The sequence below is a fragment of the Ranitomeya imitator genome, chromosome 8 (genome assembly GCF_032444005.1).
Source record: "Ranitomeya imitator isolate aRanImi1 chromosome 8, aRanImi1.pri, whole genome shotgun sequence".
Classification (NCBI taxonomy): domain Eukaryota; kingdom Metazoa; phylum Chordata; class Amphibia; order Anura; family Dendrobatidae; genus Ranitomeya; species Ranitomeya imitator.
In genome coordinates this window covers 26,055,637-26,075,894 of record NC_091289.1, presented here as the reverse complement: position 1 = coordinate 26,075,894, position 20,258 = coordinate 26,055,637, and the positions used below count along the sequence as shown (strand labels likewise).

The following is a 20,258-nucleotide window of genomic DNA, read 5'->3' as shown; positions in this document are numbered from 1 at the left end:
ATCTCTGGTTGCATAAAAAAATACTATGTCATAAGAAACTACCATAAAACGGTCCATAGGTAGATTTATGAAACCAAGCTGATATAATAAAAAATATCTGCAACCCTCTTCAACTAGAGCTATAATGGTTTTCATAAATGTCCCTCATGGTGTCCTCTAGAGGGACGGGATGTTAGAATTAGATGGAGTAATATAATAATCATTGGGGACGTAACTACATCACTTGATCGTCATTGTGAATGTTGACTTGTTCCATTCACAAATACACTCACGACACAATAGACAAACAGATATTTGCTGTACTGGTACATCGCAGATGAATCAGTGAGGCAGTGGTTGCCCCAAACATTCATGGAACTCTAATAACAGGGCTTTGCTGTTGGAAAGAAGGATTTAAAACAAACAGAGTCTTTGTCTCAAGCAAGTAAGCCAACGTGTTTTCCAAATTCTGATACTTCACCCATGTGAACTTGGTATAGAACACTTAATTGGTTATCGGATTGTATTTTAGTTCAGAATCAGGATAACAAAGCTACTAGTAAGTAGTAACCCATTGATTGAAATCTACAGAAAAGATTAACTCGTCAGTGAATACAACAAAATAATTTGAAGGCGTAGACATTGCCTACAGTGGTTCCCCATGTTGGACTGGAATGTCCTGGGCCCATGAGCAGTGTTTCCTCTAAGCTGAGCAATATGGAAAGGAAAGCGTTAAAACTACATACTGTATTACAAATATATTGCACAGCTTAAGGCTAGAGTCACACGACTGATTTTTCTCTCATCAGAGAAAATGGGCCCAATTGTGCTAATCGCATTCTGATCAGAGTTTGATCGAAGTGAGATCATATGGTGATCTGGTTTTCTCAGGTGCGAAGAAAAAAAAGTTTCTTCATCTTTTACATTCTATGTGTTCGTGAAAATCGGACTACACTTGGATAGTATGTTTTCCACGGACCCATAAGAATGAATGGCTGAGTGCCATTGGATTTTTGGAGTCAACTCGGGCATGCTATGATTTTTTCCTGAGACCGAATCGGACATGTGCATCTCCTCATTGAATAACATGTGGACAAGTGCTATCCATCAAAACAATGGCTAGCAATTTTCTGAGTTTTACAGTCGTGTGTACGAGCCCAAAAGGAGACAGTGTCCGTGAGAGGAAATAAATCTGAACATGTGCTTTTGCTGCAGGACCTTTTGGATCATGAGCCCACTGCAGAATTCCATAGCATTTCAATGGGATAGGTGGCTGCTGGCATAGCTGGTCCACGCAGGCAGAAAATGGGTAAGAGGGCCCTGTCCATTTATTCAGACCACTGTTTCTCTTTTTGATTCTAAAAAGTTTACAGATCTTAAATTGATTGATGCTTTGGGGTATATTATTGTGTTTACTAGTGGTAGGTACATGGGACATAAAATCAACTATGTTCATTAGACTACATTACATTTATTCACATGGTATGTGTGGTTATAAAATGTAGGCGCTAGCACTTTAAACACTTTATTATTCTAAAGTTTACAGATCTTAAATTGATTGATGCTTTGGGGTGTATTATTGTGTTTACTAGTGGTAGGTACATGGGACATAAAATCAACTATGTTCATTCAGCTAAATTACATTTATTCACATGGTATATGTGGTTACAAAATGGAGGCACTAGCACTTTATACATGAGGTTATATCAGGTTACCTACACGTCTGTCAATATTCATTGAATTTGGTCAGTCAATCGGTCTGATTTTGTGTTATGACAGTATATAGTAGCACTGGCACTTTATGAGAACTATTGATTTGGGGATCAGCGGCCACCAACACCAATGTCTTTCAATTTGATTTTTAATATTTATGTAATGATTCTTGGGCCTAATTTTTTTGTATTGCATAACACATTTCTTGAATTTTGCATAAAATTGTGGACTTTGACTCCATGTTTTCTATAGGATATACATTTAAATAGTAAAGTCTGATCCTGGTGTGGTGCTATTGGTAGAAATCTTGCATTACTGTTAATGCTGACAATTTTTTCAGGACAATCCTATGATCTGGACCACAAAGTATTCAAGCCAAACACAAAAAAGAACCGTGATTCCCAGGCGCTGCTACAGAGTGAAGACAAGAGGATATGTTCTCTGGATTCATATTGATTCATACAATGCGTTTTGAAGTCGGGTTGACTCATTTATCAGGTATAGTATATTATACAGACAGAAAAAAAAGTTTTTATACAATTTTATAACAGCGTACATATACTCAACATAATTCATATTTATATACAGCAAATGGTTCTTTGCTGATAATTTTACGTGTGTGACTTGTACAAATTGTTGGTTTTAATTATTGTTTTAACCTGTGTAGCAGTATCTTCCCTCCCATATATAAGGGAGGAGGCTCTATAAAATATACTCTGCCTGATGAAGGAGTCAACCTGAGCTTGAAAAGTGTTGTCTGAATGAATAAAGATCCAGAGAACATACACCCTTGTCTTCACTCTGTGGCAATGTCTGGGAATCAATGCTCTATTTCCTGTTTGGTTTGACTACGTTTCTTCTCACTGGTCTGTGGGTCAGTGGTCGGAGTTTCAGCCCTTCATTCTCACAAGTCACCGACTTGGAGCACCTTTCCTCTTTTTCTTTGCGGGACCATAAAGTGAAGGCTCCAGGTAAATAAATAACTACCAAAAGTTCAAATTTGAGGTTATTCGTTATTATTTCTGAGCAGGATTTTAAAAGCCATGGTTTGTAGCAGTTGAATGATATCACAAAAACTTTTTCTCCACTCATGGTTAGTGGTTGGGTAAAGCCATTTATTGTCAAACTACTGTGTTTTCTCTTTTTAAATCATAATGACAACCAAAAACATTCAAATGACCCTGACCAAAAGTTCACATACCCTGGTGATTTTGGCCTGATAACATGCACAATGACACAAATGGGTTTGAATGGCTATTTAAGGTAACATCCTCACCTGTTAGCTGTTTGCTTATAATCAGTGTGTGTGAATAAAAGCTGATTGAGTTTTTGGGATCCAGACAGACTCTTGCATCTTTCATCCAGCCACTGAAATCTGGATTGTGAGTCATGGGGAAAGCAAAATAATTGTCAACAGATCTACGGGAAAAGGTAGCTGAACTGTATAAAACAGGAAAGGGATACAAAAAGATATCCAAGGAATTGATAATGCCAGTCAGCAGCGTTCGAACTGTGATTACCAAATGGAAAATCAGGGGCTTTGTAAAAACAAAACCATGGTCAGGTATACCAACAAAAATGTCCACAACTGCCAGGAAAATTGTTTGGGATGCAAAGAAATACCCACAAATAACATCAGCTGAAATAGAAGACTCTCTGAAAACTAGTGGTGTGGCTGTTTCAAGATGCACAATAAGGAGGCACTTGAAGAAAAATGGGCTGCATGGTTGAGTCACCAGTAAAAAGCCATTACTGCGCAAATGCCACAAAGTATCTCACCTACAATACGTAAAACAGCACAGAAACAAGCCTCAAAACTTCTGGAACAAGGTAGTTTGGAGTCATGAGACCAAAATTTACAACCATAAATGTTACACTTGGGGAGAGGTCAACAACGCCTATGATGAAAGGATCACCATTCCTAATGTAAAGCATGAAGGTGGATCGCTGATGTTTTGGGGATGTGTGAGCTACAAAGGCACAGGAAACTTGGTCAAGGTTGAAGTAAAGATGAATTCAGCACATTATCAGAAAATACTGGAGGCAAATTTCCACTCATCAGCCCGGAGGCTGCACATGGGACGTACTTGGACATTCCAACATGACAACGATACAAAACACAAGACCAAGTCAACCTGTCGTTGGCTACATCAGAACAAAGTGAAGGTTCTGGAGTGGCCATCTCAGTCTCCTGACCTCAATATCATTGAGCCACTCTGGGGAGATCTCAAGAGCGCAGTTCATGCTAGACAGCCCAGGAATTTGCAGGAACTGGAGGCTTTTATTCCAAGAAGAGTGGGCAGCTTTATCATCTGAGAAAATAAAGAACCTCATCCACAACTACCACAAAAGACTTCAAGTTGTCATTGATGTAAGAGGGGGCAATGAACGGTATTAAGAAATGGGGTATATGAACTTTTGGTCATCTGGATATTATAGGTTGTCATTATGATTTTAAAAAAGAAAACACAGTAGTTTGACAATAAATGGCTTAATCCTAACAACTAACCATGAGTTGAGAAAAGTTTTGGTGTCATCATTCATATTCTCTACAAAAAGGCCAAGAAAGCAAAAATTCTACTGGGGTATGTAAACTTTTGAGCACAACTGTATCTATCTCATATCTTCCTATTATGGCTGAGCAGATCTCCTGAAATTCAAATTCATCAGCTTTGCCAAATTTTCAAAGTTCAATTTACAGTGAACCGATTAATCAAAAATACTATAGCTTACTCCAAAACGTCCAATTGTCCTGAAAAATTTGTTTGACATTATTATTTTTACCTTGCACACTAATAATCTCCACTTCTCCATTTTCACACGCTATCAGTACAGTTTCTTTAGGGCTTTATGCATTTCTTGGCTAAGCTGTGAGTTTTGACATTCTTTCACTATCCAGATTCATCAAAATATGGCTGCTGAATTCCCTATCTCTGCTTTTATACAGTCTATGATAATCCCTACTGATTGGATGTGCTATACAATGTGATGTCGTAACTTCAAGGCATTATGGGATTCAATTCATGCCTGAGATTATGCGAGCCTTCTTTGGCTAACGCAATCTTTCACAATATTTAAAATGGTAGTAAAAATTCTAGGTGATTCTTGACAAGCAAATCGCAAATTGTTCAAATTTACCAGTTTCAGTGAATTCTTGAAATTTTTACACAAATTCAATTTACATGGAATCAATTTGCTCATCTGTAGTATCTCTATCTATCTATCTATTATCTATCTATCTATCTATCTATCTATTATCTATCTACCTATCTATCTATCTATTATCTATCTAGGAATCCAAAAAACAGGAGCAGCACACCGTTATTTGTGAAAAAATAGCTTTTTTTTAGCCCATAGTAGCAACGTTTCGGTCCAAAAAGTGAACCTTTTTGAACCTTGAAGGTTCACTTTTTGGACCGAAATGTTGCTACTATGGGCTAAATAAAACAAGTCTTTTTTCTTTAAAAAATAACGGTGTGCTGCCACTGTTTTTTTGATCCCTACATTCGAGGTTCGGTATTTGCCTGTGGGAGCTTTTTGCACCCGGACTCTTTATTTGCTTTTTGTGCTGCTCTGCTTTTCTGTTTTTGTATCTATCATCTATCTATCTATCTATCTATCTATCTATCTATCTATCTATCTATTATATCTATTATCTATCTATCTATCTATCTATCTATCTATCTATCTATTTATCTATCTATAGGTAATACATTAAGAATGAAGGTTTTTTGATCATAGACATGTATTGTCAGACAAGTAGAGGTCACATCTACGTTCTTAGGACATACAGATCTCCCCACCGTCCCGATGTAACAGGCCATACTATACTGTGAGTCCAGTCGAGGCACCCGGGATTAAAGCGGCCTAGGCTTGATTATACCCCCGGTATATTATGGCCAACGCCAATTTATACTTTGGGGTCTGAAATTGGCAGCGTTGATATACACAAGAATTACTTCATTTCTACTGTTTAGGACATGAAGATGTTGATCATGTAACAATTATTATTGATTGAGTCACCCTTCCCTCTTTTCATTCTTACACCTTTCTTAAATTTTAACTTTGTGTTTTACTATGTTATCAATAAAATAACATTATTTTAAATGTATTTGTGTTCTAATTCAGCCACTCCCCTATCCTAATGGTTAAATCTGCACCCGTAATATTAGCAATTGCTTCTTGAATTTGGGAGTGTGCACTTCTATGCACGAACAAGGACTTTATTTAAGATAATACTAAGAACGATTGGCAGCGGTGCTCCCTCTTTCCTAAAGGTACCGTCACACTAAGCGACGCTGCAGCGATACCGACAATTATGTCGATCGCTGCAGCGTCGCTGTTTGGTCGCTGGAGAGCTGTCACACAGACAGCTCTCCAGCAACCAATGATCCTGAAGTCCCCAGGTAACCAGGGTAAACATCGGGTTACTAAGCGCAGGGCCGCGCTTAGTAACCCAATGTTTACCCTGGTTACCAGCGTAAAAGTAAAAAAAAAAACAGTACATACTTACCTTCAGCTGTCTGTCCCCGGCGCTCTGCTTCCTGCACTGGCTGTGAGCGTCGGTCAGCCGGAAAGCAGAGTGGTGACGTCACCGCTCTGCTTTCCAGCCGCTGTGCTCACAGCCAGTACAGGAGGAGAGCAGAGAAGCACAGTGCCGGGGACAGACAGCGGTAGGTAAGTATGTACTGTTTGTTTTTTTTACTTTTACGCTGGTAACCAGGGTAAACATCGGGTTACTAAGCGCGGCACTGCGCTTAGTTACCCGATGTTTACCCTGGTTACCAGTGAAGACATCGCTGAATCGGTGTCACACACGCCGATCCAGCGATGTCAGCGGGAGATCCAGCGACGAAATAAAGTTCTGGACTTTCTTCAGCGACCAACGATCTCCCAGCAGGGGCCTGATCGTTGGTCGCTGTCACACATAACGATTTCCTTAACGATATCGTTGCTACGTCACAAAAAGCAACGATATCATTAACGATATCGTTATGTGTGACGGTACCTTAACTTTCAAAGTTGGCAGGTAATTACATAGATCACATTGGTAGTAGATTATGCATCTATTGATAACTGCTCATTACTCTAGTAATAGTCCATATCTTGATGTCACAAAAATGCCGAATTTTATAATAAGAGGATTACCAAGCGCATGGCATAAATATTGTTTTTCCAATTTAATTTTCCGGGTTTTCCATATTGCACTTCAAATTACAAGCTAAGACTGCAGCAGTTGTTACTGTGACCCATGAATTTGTCTTATATCCCTTTGTCTAATTTAAACATGTAGAACATCTGTCACTATTCAAAATGTGTGCTTTCTAATTGTTTCCTGCTTCTTTAATTATTTTCAACGTGAAATACTAGTGGTTCTCGTATTGTGGCTTGAATCAAACAGCATCGAATCATGCCAGCTTCACCAAATATGTTCTCTGCTCTCCCAAATGTTAGAACGCAGCGATCAGAGTGTGACCCATCTGTCATACAGTTTGTAATATCAGCAAAGCAAAATGATTTAGAGATGAAAATAGTCTTCTTTTCAGAGCGAACACATAAAACAAGCACCGACTCCGTCAGTGTGAGGGCTGTATGCTCGTGTTGACTAGCACAAATATTATCCCTTAGGCTGTCCATGTGTCTGTACATATAGGTATGATGTAGGCAAGACTCGTTAGGTCTCACGACATCATTAACTGTGTTACCTGATGAATTAAAGTGGTTGTCTAAGACTAAGATATCTTAAGCAGTCTTTATATGATTGATGGGGGGTTCGACTGAGGGCACCCCTATTAGCCGTTTCCAACTCATTAGGGGTGATCGTGTAAGCATTAGAAAGCAATACCAGTAAAGGAGGACCTGTGCTGGAAAGAGTTCCAGCTGGGCCTATGGGTTGGGCCAAACTAAATTTTGTAGCAAGTGGTTATCATAGTGGAGATGCCATTGTGTAAATGGTAGGTACAATAGTACCCTATGTATTTGTAGTGTGAGCAACATGTGTATAATATGTATATAGTATGTACCTAATAGGTAAGGGATGTGTGTTATAAAAGTGTGCAATGTATGACATCTGCACAGCAGGTATGGGTACGCTACATGTATGAAAAAGGATAGGTGAGCAGGGCAGGTAATGTTATGTTTAGCAATACCTGCCAGGATGTGTGTGCGATCGACAGGTATTAGTAGGCCCGACATCACCTGCCCTCCCGATGTGAAGTGAACAAAGCATAACGACCTCTTTAATGTGAGAGATGTATATTTATGTTATGTGTCTACTCTTTGGGGGACATATTTGTAATGTGTGCATTATGTATGTAATGTGTGAGTGACGCACTGTATGTGTGTCATGTGTCTAATTTGTGAGTGACGTGTATTTAATGTGAGTGACATGTGTTCATCGTGTATGTAATGTATGACATGTGCATGTGTCTAATTGTGTGACATGTGTGTCATGTGCCTAATGTCGTAGTAACGAGTATGTAATGTACGTAATGTATGAGTGACATGCACGTGTCATGTATGAAGTATGTTGTGTGTCAAATGTGTGAGTGACCTGTGTATTGTGTATACAATGTATACGATGTATGTGTCATGTATATAATGTGTGTTATCTGTCTGATGTGTGTATCATGCATATAATGTGTGTGTCATGCATGTAATGTGGAAGTGATATGTGTGTCATGTATGTATCGATTTGCCATGTTTTTCAAGATCTCTGTTTGCTGGCATTTATTGTCAACTTTAAGTGTTCACTTACGAGGGATACAAACCACGTCTGGTCATGTAATGAACACACCGGTGCACGGCTCACCACGGGACACAGTTGTGATTATTGTACTGTAACTTTGTGTCTAGGCCCACATGCAGCAGTAGTTGGCTGATTACCATGTGGCGATCTTGTGTGCCTTTTTAACTTTTTCGAATAGCACAAATACTTTTTAGTGCCAAATACATGCATTTACAGGACAACTAGAAAGTAGAAAGTATATCGTGGCACAGCTGTGTTGGTGCTCAAATAGGTTCCCAGACCAATAGTATAGTTAGAAATAAAATTTGGCACTCAACTTATGTAGGTACGGTGAAGAATTTTTTATTGCAGTCCAATGTTAATAAAAGTTTTGGTCAGCATTGACCTTCTTCAGTATACTGACTGTTGTCTTTATAAGGATCAAGAAACCAGAAGTGTAGAAGTATGGGGATCCCTGTGAGGATACACCAGGGAGCACATATCGGTGGTGGCTGAAAACGTAGCCTGTCTATCGCGGTGATATAATCAGCGGCGGACACCACGTTAGATGGGCTATGTTTTCAGCCACCACCGATAAATGCTCCCTGGTGTATCCTTACAGGGATCCCCATACTTCTACACTTCTGGTTTCTTAATCCTTATAAAGACAACACTCCAGCAGTCAGTATACTGAAGAAGGTCAATGCTGACCGAAACATTTATTAACATTGGACTGCAATAAAAAATTCTTCACTGTACCTACATAAGTTGAGTGCCAAATTTTATTTCTAACTTTACAGGGAAACTGTCATATAAAAAAATGCTACTAACCTCTGGATATGGGGCGAATCTGCAGGTTAATGGCATTCTAAAGCTCCCCGGCCCCCATACTGATGATGAACTTTATTCCCCCAGGCATCCTCGGGCTTTCAGTCATATGGGGTGGTGGCTGGATTCTGTCACCGCTCAGTGCATAGTAAGTGGTGTCTGTAACTACGGCGCAAGGACTGACTGACAGCCATCTCAGCTATACAGCGTTACAAACTAATTGACAGCCCAGACCAGAGGCATGACGATCCAGGGATAAAGCTTCATTATTAAACCTAAACCCATGGAAGAATCCTATGTTTGAACAGTAAGATACCTCTTCACTATGTACTATCTTCACTATCTCTTATCTTAATACATGCATATTTTCCAAACTAGAAAGATCTGTTTTGAGATCCATTTTTCTAAAACAATATTTTAAAAAAATCCCTAAATAGGGTAGAGAGGAACTCATTCTCAAAATAACTGTTTAAAAATGGTACCTCTTGTTCTAAACTATTGTTTAAAGAGGATATGAGGCCAGATTTCACAACACAAACTGAATTGAGAACCACTCATTTCAGAATGGCTGTAAAATGAATATTGTGTAACGATAGCTGGGAAAAAAAATCAAAAAGGATTATACAATCATTCTGATGTGGATACCATCTTAAATGGGTGTAAGAGATCTGTTCAATATGTAGCTCGTATGGTAAAATCTGGTGATTGATCCACCTTAAAAAGTTTCTCCACCGTATTGTAATGCGTACATATATGACTTATAAGACAATAGGAGCTATGGAAATCCTAACAAGTTTTCCTATGCATTGGTCTGTAAACTAAAGACCTGAACAATCTCAGACACCATTTGCTGGCAACCCCATCTTGAAGTCTTTAACTATTGTAAAAGCAGTGGAAAATTAGCTCAGGAGCACTCAACCCATGGCCTTTCTATTTCATCTTCAACAAGTCGGACATAACTTTAGGGGTTGAAGACGGTAGTTGCGCCTGAAGCTTAGAGAAAACTTTATAAATACTTCTTCTTTAATATTGGTAGAGCCTCACACAAAGTTTTCAAATTTCCTGCTCCAAAATATGAATCTAGACACTATGGCAGAGTCTGGTAACATAGCATCTCATTACCATACATTGGAAATAATCCGTTAGCATGGCTTTCGAGAAGGCTTCTGCGGAGTCCAGGAGATTTGTAAAGTCTCCTGGGAGTCATGGAAGACTCCTCTTTTACCAGATGCCTTCCAGGAGACTTTTGTGACTATTACAGATGTGTCCTAATTTTTTCTTTGGCTTGAGACAACTCAAAATGAATTGAACAAGATGATTAGCTTAATTTTTTTTGCCTTAGGTATTATGACTATGGGATCTTCTGAACTGGCAGAAAAGACAAGAAAGGGTATTTGTAAATGTTATCGAACTGTCTCGGATCCAAGCTCTGCTCTCCTCACGCCGGTCTAGTGAACTTTGTTGTGCTTCACATTGGGCTTTGCAGATGATTTGATATGATTCCATTTGATCATCTGCTTGGGCCTATATAAGGCCCACCAGTCACACACCCGTGTCTTGATATTCCAGCTTTCTAGTATCTCTAGAGTTCTGTCTGCTACCTGTTTGCAGTTTCCAGTACATCTGCTACCTGTCTGTGGTCTCCAGGATGTCTCCTGTCTACAGTCTTCTGTAAATCTGCGACCCGCTTCCCACATCCCTCAACTGCCTTCCCACTGATGCCCATGGCTCCTGTGCCCTCCCGAACCTTGGGCTTTGACGATACACCTCACCTAGTGAACCTAACAGTAAATATTTTTCTTAGAGGTTTCCAATGCTTTGTAAACTTTGGAAACATCTTATGGGCCTTGATGTTTTTGTACTTTCTATTAATTAAATCATTCAGCCAAATAATAAAAAAGATAGAAAGTATAGAGTATTATGTCACCAAGCATCTAAAATACTACTCAGAATTAGAAAAGATTTTTTTTGCATCTCGAGAAGATTGCAACTCTTACCCAAGGGCAAGACTAAGAAAGGCAGCTCAAGCCACATTCCCTTAAAAAGGAGTTGAGCGTCAGACCAGAAAATAAACATTGGACATGGAGTGGCGTTTCTCCTATCTTAGACAACCTCATTGATTGCTGTTTAATTTATCTGGGAATTTTTCTTTCAATTAAAGTATCCCAAAAAAACAATCAAACAACAAATCCTATATAGAAAAGTGCCAACATAATAAAAACAAAGTGTGAATTTCCTAGATCAATTAGGGATGGTGTTTTAACAGAGATAAAAAAAATAAAAATAAATAAACTTCAGAGAAAAATGCAAATTTTCAACTACAAAGATCTTTGTTGGTTTGTGCTGCATGTGAACAACACTTTTAGCCACGTAACATTACATCATTATCTTACAAACATAAAGGACGGAAAAGACAATAGTTTTGTTTTCTGACTGTGCTGTTAGTACACATGTACAGAAAAGACAAACATTGTTAAAAAAAAATAAAAGGCTTCAACACAAATATGAAAGGGGGAAGGAGACTTAGCTGTATTCGGTTCCGTTCATATATAAAATCATTCTATATGGAGCACTTTGGTACCAGTGAATAAGACGTCTTTGCTCCTAAAATATTGATTTGCATTGGATGTTTTCATCCATTTTTTTGTTGTTTTTTTTTCTTTCTTTCTTTCTTTTTTTTTTTTTAGACGACAGCACAAATTAATTCCTTAAGTGACACTGTGTTTCCATTACAGCCTGGAAAAGCACATGACTTAAGGAGCTATGGAAAAAAAAAGTAAAAAAAAAAAAAATAGAACAGAAAATGTTACACTCCTATAACTTTATAATGCATATACAGTTGTTCACCTGCATCCTTTTGATTCTCTATTTGTAAGAGAAAGCAAGGAGGAAAGAAGAGAAAGAACACAATAGGCACAATTAATGAGCAAATGGACCAATCTATCACCCCATTCACTTTTGCCATTTGACTGCCCAGAAAAGAAAAAAAAAAGTAATAATAATAATATTGAAAAAAACATTCACTCGAAAATATTAACATCAAAATCCCATCATCAAGACAAGGAAAGAAGGCTGCACCAGGCGGGGAGGAGAAAGATGAAAATAAATCAGTCAATTTGATAAATAGACAATATTTTTGGAAGAAGGGGGTCAGTCGTATAGGATAATTAAAATTGCTGAAAAATTAGCAACATGGAAAAACCAAGCGTACATGTATGAGTTAGTACAATCGGTAGTCAAATAAAACTACTGTATGCGTTCATCTCTCCGTAAGATATTGGTGACTAAGCAAGATCGCTATCGCTGTCATAAACTCAACTGTTGAAGTTCCCTGACTTTGGCAACTAATGGTAAAAGCAATTCACCAATTGGCGGTACACAGAAGCAAAAAAGTAAAAATGCATTCAGGTCACAGACATAAAACTTACAGACAGGTGCCAGGTTTATAACAGACAAATGACTTTTTTTATTTTAACCTCTTTTAGGTTGATAAAAAGTGACTGGACTTTCACACTGGGTTTCACAGACAGAAGCAACAGACAGGGATAATGCTCATAAGACTTGAAGCAGGGAAAAGTGAATTGGTTTGGATCTGAAGTATCTTGAGATAATGGCAAACAGAGTGGAGACAGCATGGAGAGGAGGAGGAGGAGGAGGTGGTAAGTACTCACGAATGGTTAAATCCATCACTTGGGAGGCCAAGCAGAAGACAGGGTGTTCATACATTTCTCTCTTTTTCCCTATAAAAGAGGATTTGGGCATGCAAGAGGCTTAGGTCAGAGAGGTAAAGAGGTCAAAAGTTAGAGGAAAATGTTACATTAGGTTAAAAGGAGAAAAGTTTGTAGAGTATTTCGGGACACACAAAAGAGGGTGTTTGAATTTCGCTGGATTAACCATTCAGCATGCCCATGAGCCACAGCTTTTGACCGTGGTGTTGAAAATATTATCGTAAACTACTTTTTTTTCACTTGGCGAGGAAGGGGATTGTATTCTTTTTGCAAGACTCTAATGATCCAAACATAAAAGGAAAGAAAACAATTTGACTTAAGATACTAAGCATTCAAGCCTTAAGTATCCAAGGCACGTAAAGGTTTTCCTCATAAGCATAGCCTTAGAAAAGTGCTCCGATCACCTAAAATTTAGCAACTTTTTCAGGAAGTCAATTGATAAATGGTTGGGTTTTGGTGGCGAGACATGGAGCAGGAAGTGTCCTAGTAGTTCAAGTATTTAACCAAGTGACCATACTATGCCTATGAGTAAAAACCAGACTCATGCAACTGGTGGATGTTGGGTTGTTAAAGAGTTAACAATCCCAGCATGCTCTGGCATTGGCACGTAAGCCATTTCCTGAAAAGGCAGAAGGGGGAGGAAAATGGCTGTGCCAATAACGAGTAAGGAGGGAAAGAAGCGGAGAGCAGGTAGTGTGGGATGAGGAACTTCTCTAAACAGAGAGCTGGAGAAAAAAAAAAGTTTGTTGCTTCAAAGTATTCCCAGACCTAAAAGTCACAGTGCAAAGAAAATAAGGGGCGGAGTATTCACACAACCAAAAAAATTACGGCACAAAAGGAGAATACGCGCTAGATGTGCTCTACTTTGGAAATGAATGCATTTTTACTTACAGACCTTACAGATTGTTTTGCAATGACTTATCTGAAAGAAGAGAGTAGATCTTACCAGCGGGTTACAGCGTAGCTATGGGTAAAACAGCTGTGAAAAGACAGAACTTTGCAAAAAAATCTCAAACGGAGGAAAGTCTTGTGGTTCTAGACCAGCTCCTCCCTTGACCAGTCAGTTATTCACTATATTTACTCAAAGGACAAACGATAAAAAAAACTCAATACATCACCAAAATGTCACCAAGACAAAACCCTACTTATATTTCTATCAGTCATCTCTAAGACTCCATGCAACCAATAATCCTTTCAAGTGTTTCTTACTGCTTGAAGTTTAATACTTTCTCCTTCTGAATTGTCAGGTGGGCCACGCTATAGCCCACTTGACTTACTGTATAAGAAGTTGATCTTTCAGCACAATGAGAACTGTAAAAAAAATCAACACATTTCCAAAAACATCACAGACCAAAAATATTTCTATAGTGCATAAAATAAATCAAATGTCGCGAAATCAACATCAATTCTAAAAATGAAAAATAACATAAAACTTGTACAAACTGCTAACAATTTGACATAAATCTTATAGATCCACATCTAATAAACCTTTTAAATGTTTCCAAAAGTATCTGAAATCCCAACATAGCAGATTCAATGTCATGCTAGTCTAACCAATGCCAAGGAACAATTCAGAGTACACCTCAACAACACAAACACGTGATAAAAGCAAATCATTCTTAGATGTTATAAAACACGTCATAAACCAATTCACCTTTTGTGCATTTTTGACAAATTCAAAGAGATCTTGGAGAAAGCTAGAAACCTTCAGCCCCAAAAAAAAAAAAACACAAAAAAAACTCTTACCTTCGATTTTGGCATATTCAGATAATCGGGTGTAATTTGTTAAAGCAGCTTGCTCCAAACATTTTCGAATGACATTTTTGACATCTTCTTGAGGAACGGGAGTAACTATATCTTTCATTAAAACCTTGATAATAGGAAATTAGTAAAAAAAAAAAATGGAAGTAAAATCTAAAAAAAAAAGATATTCCTGGAATATTCTAAGTATTTATAGAAATAGTAGACAAAGTTAAGAATACACTATTAACCCTATGTTGTTTTCCTTTTTAAATTGAAAGCACATAACCCAAAAAATAATTTACGTATGTAATAAAAGTCAAAAGTAAAACAAAATTCTAAAACACGCGTTAAAAAAATACCACTTACCCTCTCCAGTAAGGACAGAGTTGCTTTTAATGCTCCCTCCGGTCGGCCAAATGGAAAACAATACCTAAGAATATTTGAATATATGTAGTTTTGCTGTTCACAATCTATTTTTTTTTCCTTGTAGACGTCTACTGATACAATTCATAGAGAATACATAGTTACAGATATATCCATCCGGAAGCTTTACCTAAAATGCGTGATCTGATTTTCCAGAAGCAAACGAAGGCGTTCTTTGATCTCTTCAAATCGTTCTTTTTCTTCAACTGTAACCGTTCCTATGCCATCAGGCCTGGGGGACAAGAACGAGAAATGAGTGACTTGGTGACTTCACCTCCTGACACGATAAGTAAAATAGAACATATACACTGGGATCTGATGAGACACACAGCCAAAGTTAATTTCATTACGTAATACGAGGAAATACGAGGAACAGGAAAATGTTAATAAATTTTAACGTATATATATTTTGGTTTAGGCAAAAAGAAATGTAAAACTGCACACAGGGAAAAAAAAACATAAAATATAAAATTGTTTATACCAATTTTCTATATATGGATTATTTTAAATTTCATTACTAAAATATTAACTTATAAATGTGAATTTCTTACTGCACATTTTGATAAAATTGTGTAAGCCCACTTGTCACCGCAATGCAAAAATGTTTGATCATTTACTTCAAATCTTGTTTAAATTCAACATTTATGTAAATATTTAGGATAATATTTTTTTTCCCATAGTTTTTTTTTATAACGCTGCTTCCAGATATTTATTTTCAAGACCTAACCATCACCTTGGGAACATTAATGACAATCAATGCACTCTTTTCTTCCAACGATATCTTTGCACTCGCAATTCAAGACTGAAATGTGCTAAGGAATTCATAATATAGGAGCCAAAGCAATTACGAGGTCCCTCAAAATAATGTTTTATTCAATGTTTACTCATTAATCCCTGGAACCCAGCATTACCTTAGTGAATGAAACTGTGAGCTGCTGAACAAAAGGCATATAAGGTGACACAAACTACAAGTATACACTTCCTCTTGCCTTTATCCCCAGGCAGCTACATAATATGGATAGCCCTCGAATATTTACACCACAGCATAATCCATATGAATGGGGCAAGAGACAAGTCTAATCCATTCACTGAAGAAACTTGGAGCCCAGACAGCCATCGTTATTACTCTCTATTGTTGTAGGGCAAAGTATACCGATTCCGCCATTACCTACGCAGTTCTGTATCGGCACAGTCTGCTTCTGGTAATATAAGTCGTCTGAAAAAAACGAACAAATGTTTTAAGCCCAGGCCTCCTCCAGTGAACAGCCTAAGCTTTGCAAATCCTCAGCACTAGACTAGTTTACTTGCACAAAAGACTTGGCAAAGGATTACAAACCTTTAATGAACCTCCTGTCAGGGGTTAATTGGTTAGCTTTACTTCTCTTTATTACACAAATCAAAAGACCCTAAATTCCAAAAATTGCAATCTGTACTGTAATGTTTGACTGACCTCTTAGAAAAAGAAGGGCCTCTTCACACCAAACATCTTGTATCTTTAAACCCTAACCCAAACCCAGCTTTGGAGCCAACTAAAAACACCAAAAAGTATAAACAAAGGCAAAACATATGAAAACATAAAAAAGTAGATGCTAAGAAAATAAAATTTGAGATCATAAGATGACCCAACAGCAAGTATAATATTTCAAAAATCATGAAGTATATAATTACAAAAAAAAATAATTTCTTAGCAGTAATGATATTTTTTAACTATTCAAAGACATTTGTTTTTTTTTTCCAATTTGTATATTTTGACTAAAAACACTAGTAAACTATGTTTAATATTTATTCTTTTATACTACTTTATGTTTAAAGATATTACGTATTTTCAGTAGATTTTATATTCTCTCACAGCTATTTTAATTTTGAAAAGGCAACATTTAGGTTTTATTTTTTTCAAAATCATATATTTTCTTTACAACAGTAAAACAAATAGGTATAATATCTTGGTTTTGTATTATTTTATTTCTAAAAATAGCAAAAAATGTTTTTCAAAATTTACTTTTGCAAGAATAAATTAAAAAAAGGTTTAAAAAGGGGACATGAATAAAATATTTTTCACTAAAAATATTCAATTATTTTATTTTGGCTAATTAATGTTGTCCTGACAGAATGAACCCTGGAGAGCACTGCCAGGGATTTATACATTTTCTAAGACTTAAAAGAGAGAGTATTAGAAAAAAAGTCAAAAATAGGGTATACTGATTAAAAAAAAAAAAATAACATGAATATTATAGGACAACTATAGCCTCGACTAGTATCATTACATGTAATCTTTAAAAATCTGCTAACAATTACATATATACTTTTTCAACGACAAAAAAGTCCTTCTGTCCACAGGTCAGTGACTGCAGCATTTGAAAGTTACATGGATGTCTCGGAGGGCCTGCCAAGAATGAGCCATCAAGAGTACAAGGACTTCCTGTCTCAAACAGTTGAGGACTAGATCACATCTGACATGACAAGCATCTCTTGAATCTACCTTTCAAATTTTTGGTAAACCATTTTCTCACTGTCCTTCACAAAGTTGACATTTTCGGCAGCACGATAGGAAAGATGTCATGTTTCCTGTTTTTCAAGTTCTTGTCACAGTGCATAGCACCAGTTCTGTCATCTTCACTCTCCTCACAATCTCCCATCTTGAGCCATGTCACAAATAATAATACTTTACGTGGTTTTGTCAAATTTCAAATACTATCACCCAGCCGTATGTCTATAAAATCACTAGTTATGATCATGTCTTGCTGCTCATCTACTTGAGATCTGTAAAATCTATTAATTTGGAACTGAACAGATTTTATGTATATTAACCCCTTACCGGCATCGGACGTACTATACCATCCGATGCCGGCTCCCCTGCTTTGATGCAGGGCTCCGCGGTGAGCCCGCACCAAAGCCGGGACATGTCAGCTGTTTTGAACAGCTGACATGTGCCCGTAATAGGTGCGGGCAGAATCGCGATCTGCCCGCACCTATTAACTAGTTAAATGCCGCTGTCAAACGCAGACAGCGGCATTTAACTACCGCTTCCGGCCGGGCGGCCGGAAATGATGTCATTGCCGACCCCCGTCACATGATCGGGGGTCGGCGATGCATCTTGATGGTAACCATAGAGGTCCTAGAGACCTCTATGGTTACTGATCACCCGTCGCTGTGAGCGCCACCCTGTGGTCGGCGCTCACAGCACACGTGCAATTCTGCTACATAGCAGCGATCAGCAGATCGCTGCTATGTAGCAGAGGCGAACATGCTGTGCCTGCTTCTAGCCTCCCATGGAGGCTATTGAAGCATGGCAAAAGTTAAAAAAAAAAGTTCAAAAAAATGTGAAAAAAATAAAAAAAAACATAAAAGTTTAAATCACCCCCCTTTCGCCCCAATCAAAATAAATCAATAAAAAAAATATCAAATCTACGCATATTTGGTATCGTCGCGCTCAGAATCGCCCGATCTATCAATTAAAAAAAAGTATTAACCTGATCGCTAAACAGCGTAGTGGGAAAAAAATTCGAAACGCCAGAATTACGTTTTTTTGGTCGCCGCGACATTGCATTAAAATGCAATAACGGGCGATCAAAAGAACGTATCTGCACCGAAATGCTATCATTAAAAACGTCATCTCGGCACGCAAAAAATAAGCCCTCAACCGACCCCAGATCATGAAAAATGGAGACGCTACGAGTATCGGAAAATGGCGCAATTTTTTTTTTTTTTTCTTAGCAAAGTTTGGAATTTTTTTTCACCACTTAGATAAAAAATAACCTAGTCATGTTAGGTGTCTATGAACTCGTAATGACCTGGAGAATCATAATGGCAGGTCATTTTTAGCATTTAGTGAACCTAGCAAAAAAGCCAAACAAAAAACAAGTGTGTGATTGCACTTTTTTTGCAATTTCACCGCACTTGGAATTTTTTTCCCGTTTTCTAGTACACGACATGCTAAAACCAATGATGTCGTTCAAAAGTACAACTCGTCCCGCAAAAAATAAGCCCTCACATGGCCAAATTGACAGAAAAATAAAAAAGTTATGGCTCTGGGAAGGAGGGGAGCGAAAAATGAACACGGAAAAACGAAAAATCCCCCGGTCATGAAGGGGTTAATAAAAATAATTAAAATGTCATCATTATGTAACACATGAGTAAAACGTAATAATATGAACAGCAAATTTTTGTGAATTAACTAATTTTCTTACATTAAATGTTCTTATAAAAAAGTTAACAATTCAAATATAATAAACATATCATATACAACTGAAATAAAATCATTAGTGGATAATACTGGTTTAGTATTTTGTGATTACTGTATAAACATCATATTGAAAGTTCCCTATGATGTTTTGGGGCTGCACAAAAGTGAATGAAAATTTTTCGTCAAATTCAATTCACCTTAAACCAATTTGTTCATTTCTATCCATAACATTAAAACTAACTGCCTTCTATTGTTTACATCACGGGCGGGGAATTTTTTTCTGACAAGAGCCATACTTTGGGGGCCGTACAAATTGCACGCTAACTCTGCCCACAAAGTACACCCTGATATTGGCAATGGTGTCAGGATGTACTCTATTAATGCATTTGCCTCAGCGCTCAGTAGTGAAAACTGCGTGTGTGTGCTCACGTAGCAAGAAGAAATGAATGGGCCGGCAGCCATCAAAATATAGCTGCCGGCCCAAGTACTGCGATCTCCAGGAATCTTCTCAGGGCCGGATAAAAGGTCATTAAGGGCAGTAAATGGCCTGCGAGCCTGAGGTTCCCCTCACCTGGTGTACATTTATTCCACTCCTCCACAACAGATGCAATTAGAAATTAGCAGATCTGCAAATTTGCCAAATCTCACAGATTTTACCATGGGATTAGATTCGAGCACATTTGTAACCAACAAATTTAATGTTGCTTATTAGGCTCTATGGTCTGGATAGATTTCAGGACATAATAAATCTAAGATTTAGAAAAAACATAAAACAACTAATACCCATTTCACCGCTGACCTCCACTGTTCACTGTCCCTCATATGGTCATCGGCGCCTCTTCTTACTATTGCCGTGTGCTGACACACCAGGCATCTTCTCACTAGGTTGGGATCTCTCTTGTTGTGCCCAGAAGTCGCGGAGCAGAGTGCGAGT

At 37.8% G+C, this 20,258-nt stretch overlaps 1 protein-coding gene across 23 annotated transcripts in view; it reads right to left on the bottom strand.

Moving 5' to 3' along the window:
• Positions 1-20,258, bottom strand: part of CADPS (calcium dependent secretion activator) — a 548,041-nt gene that overhangs the window by 155,857 nt on the left and 371,926 nt on the right. For 8 of the 23 annotated variants that reach the window (XM_069736610.1, XM_069736601.1, XM_069736600.1 and 5 more), the window contains exons 14-18: positions 15,272-15,373; positions 15,085-15,148; positions 14,722-14,845; positions 12,919-12,987; positions 12,095-12,112 (exon numbers count right to left, since the gene is read on the bottom strand). In XM_069736610.1, coding sequence (XP_069592711.1) covers positions 12,095-12,112; positions 12,919-12,987; positions 14,722-14,845; positions 15,085-15,148; positions 15,272-15,373 — 377 coding nt within the window. The remainder of the gene's footprint in view (positions 1-12,094; positions 12,113-12,918; positions 12,988-14,721; positions 14,846-15,084; positions 15,149-15,271; positions 15,374-20,258) is intronic. The other 15 variants (XM_069736605.1, XM_069736613.1, XM_069736614.1 and 12 more) reach the window with 3 other exon arrangements.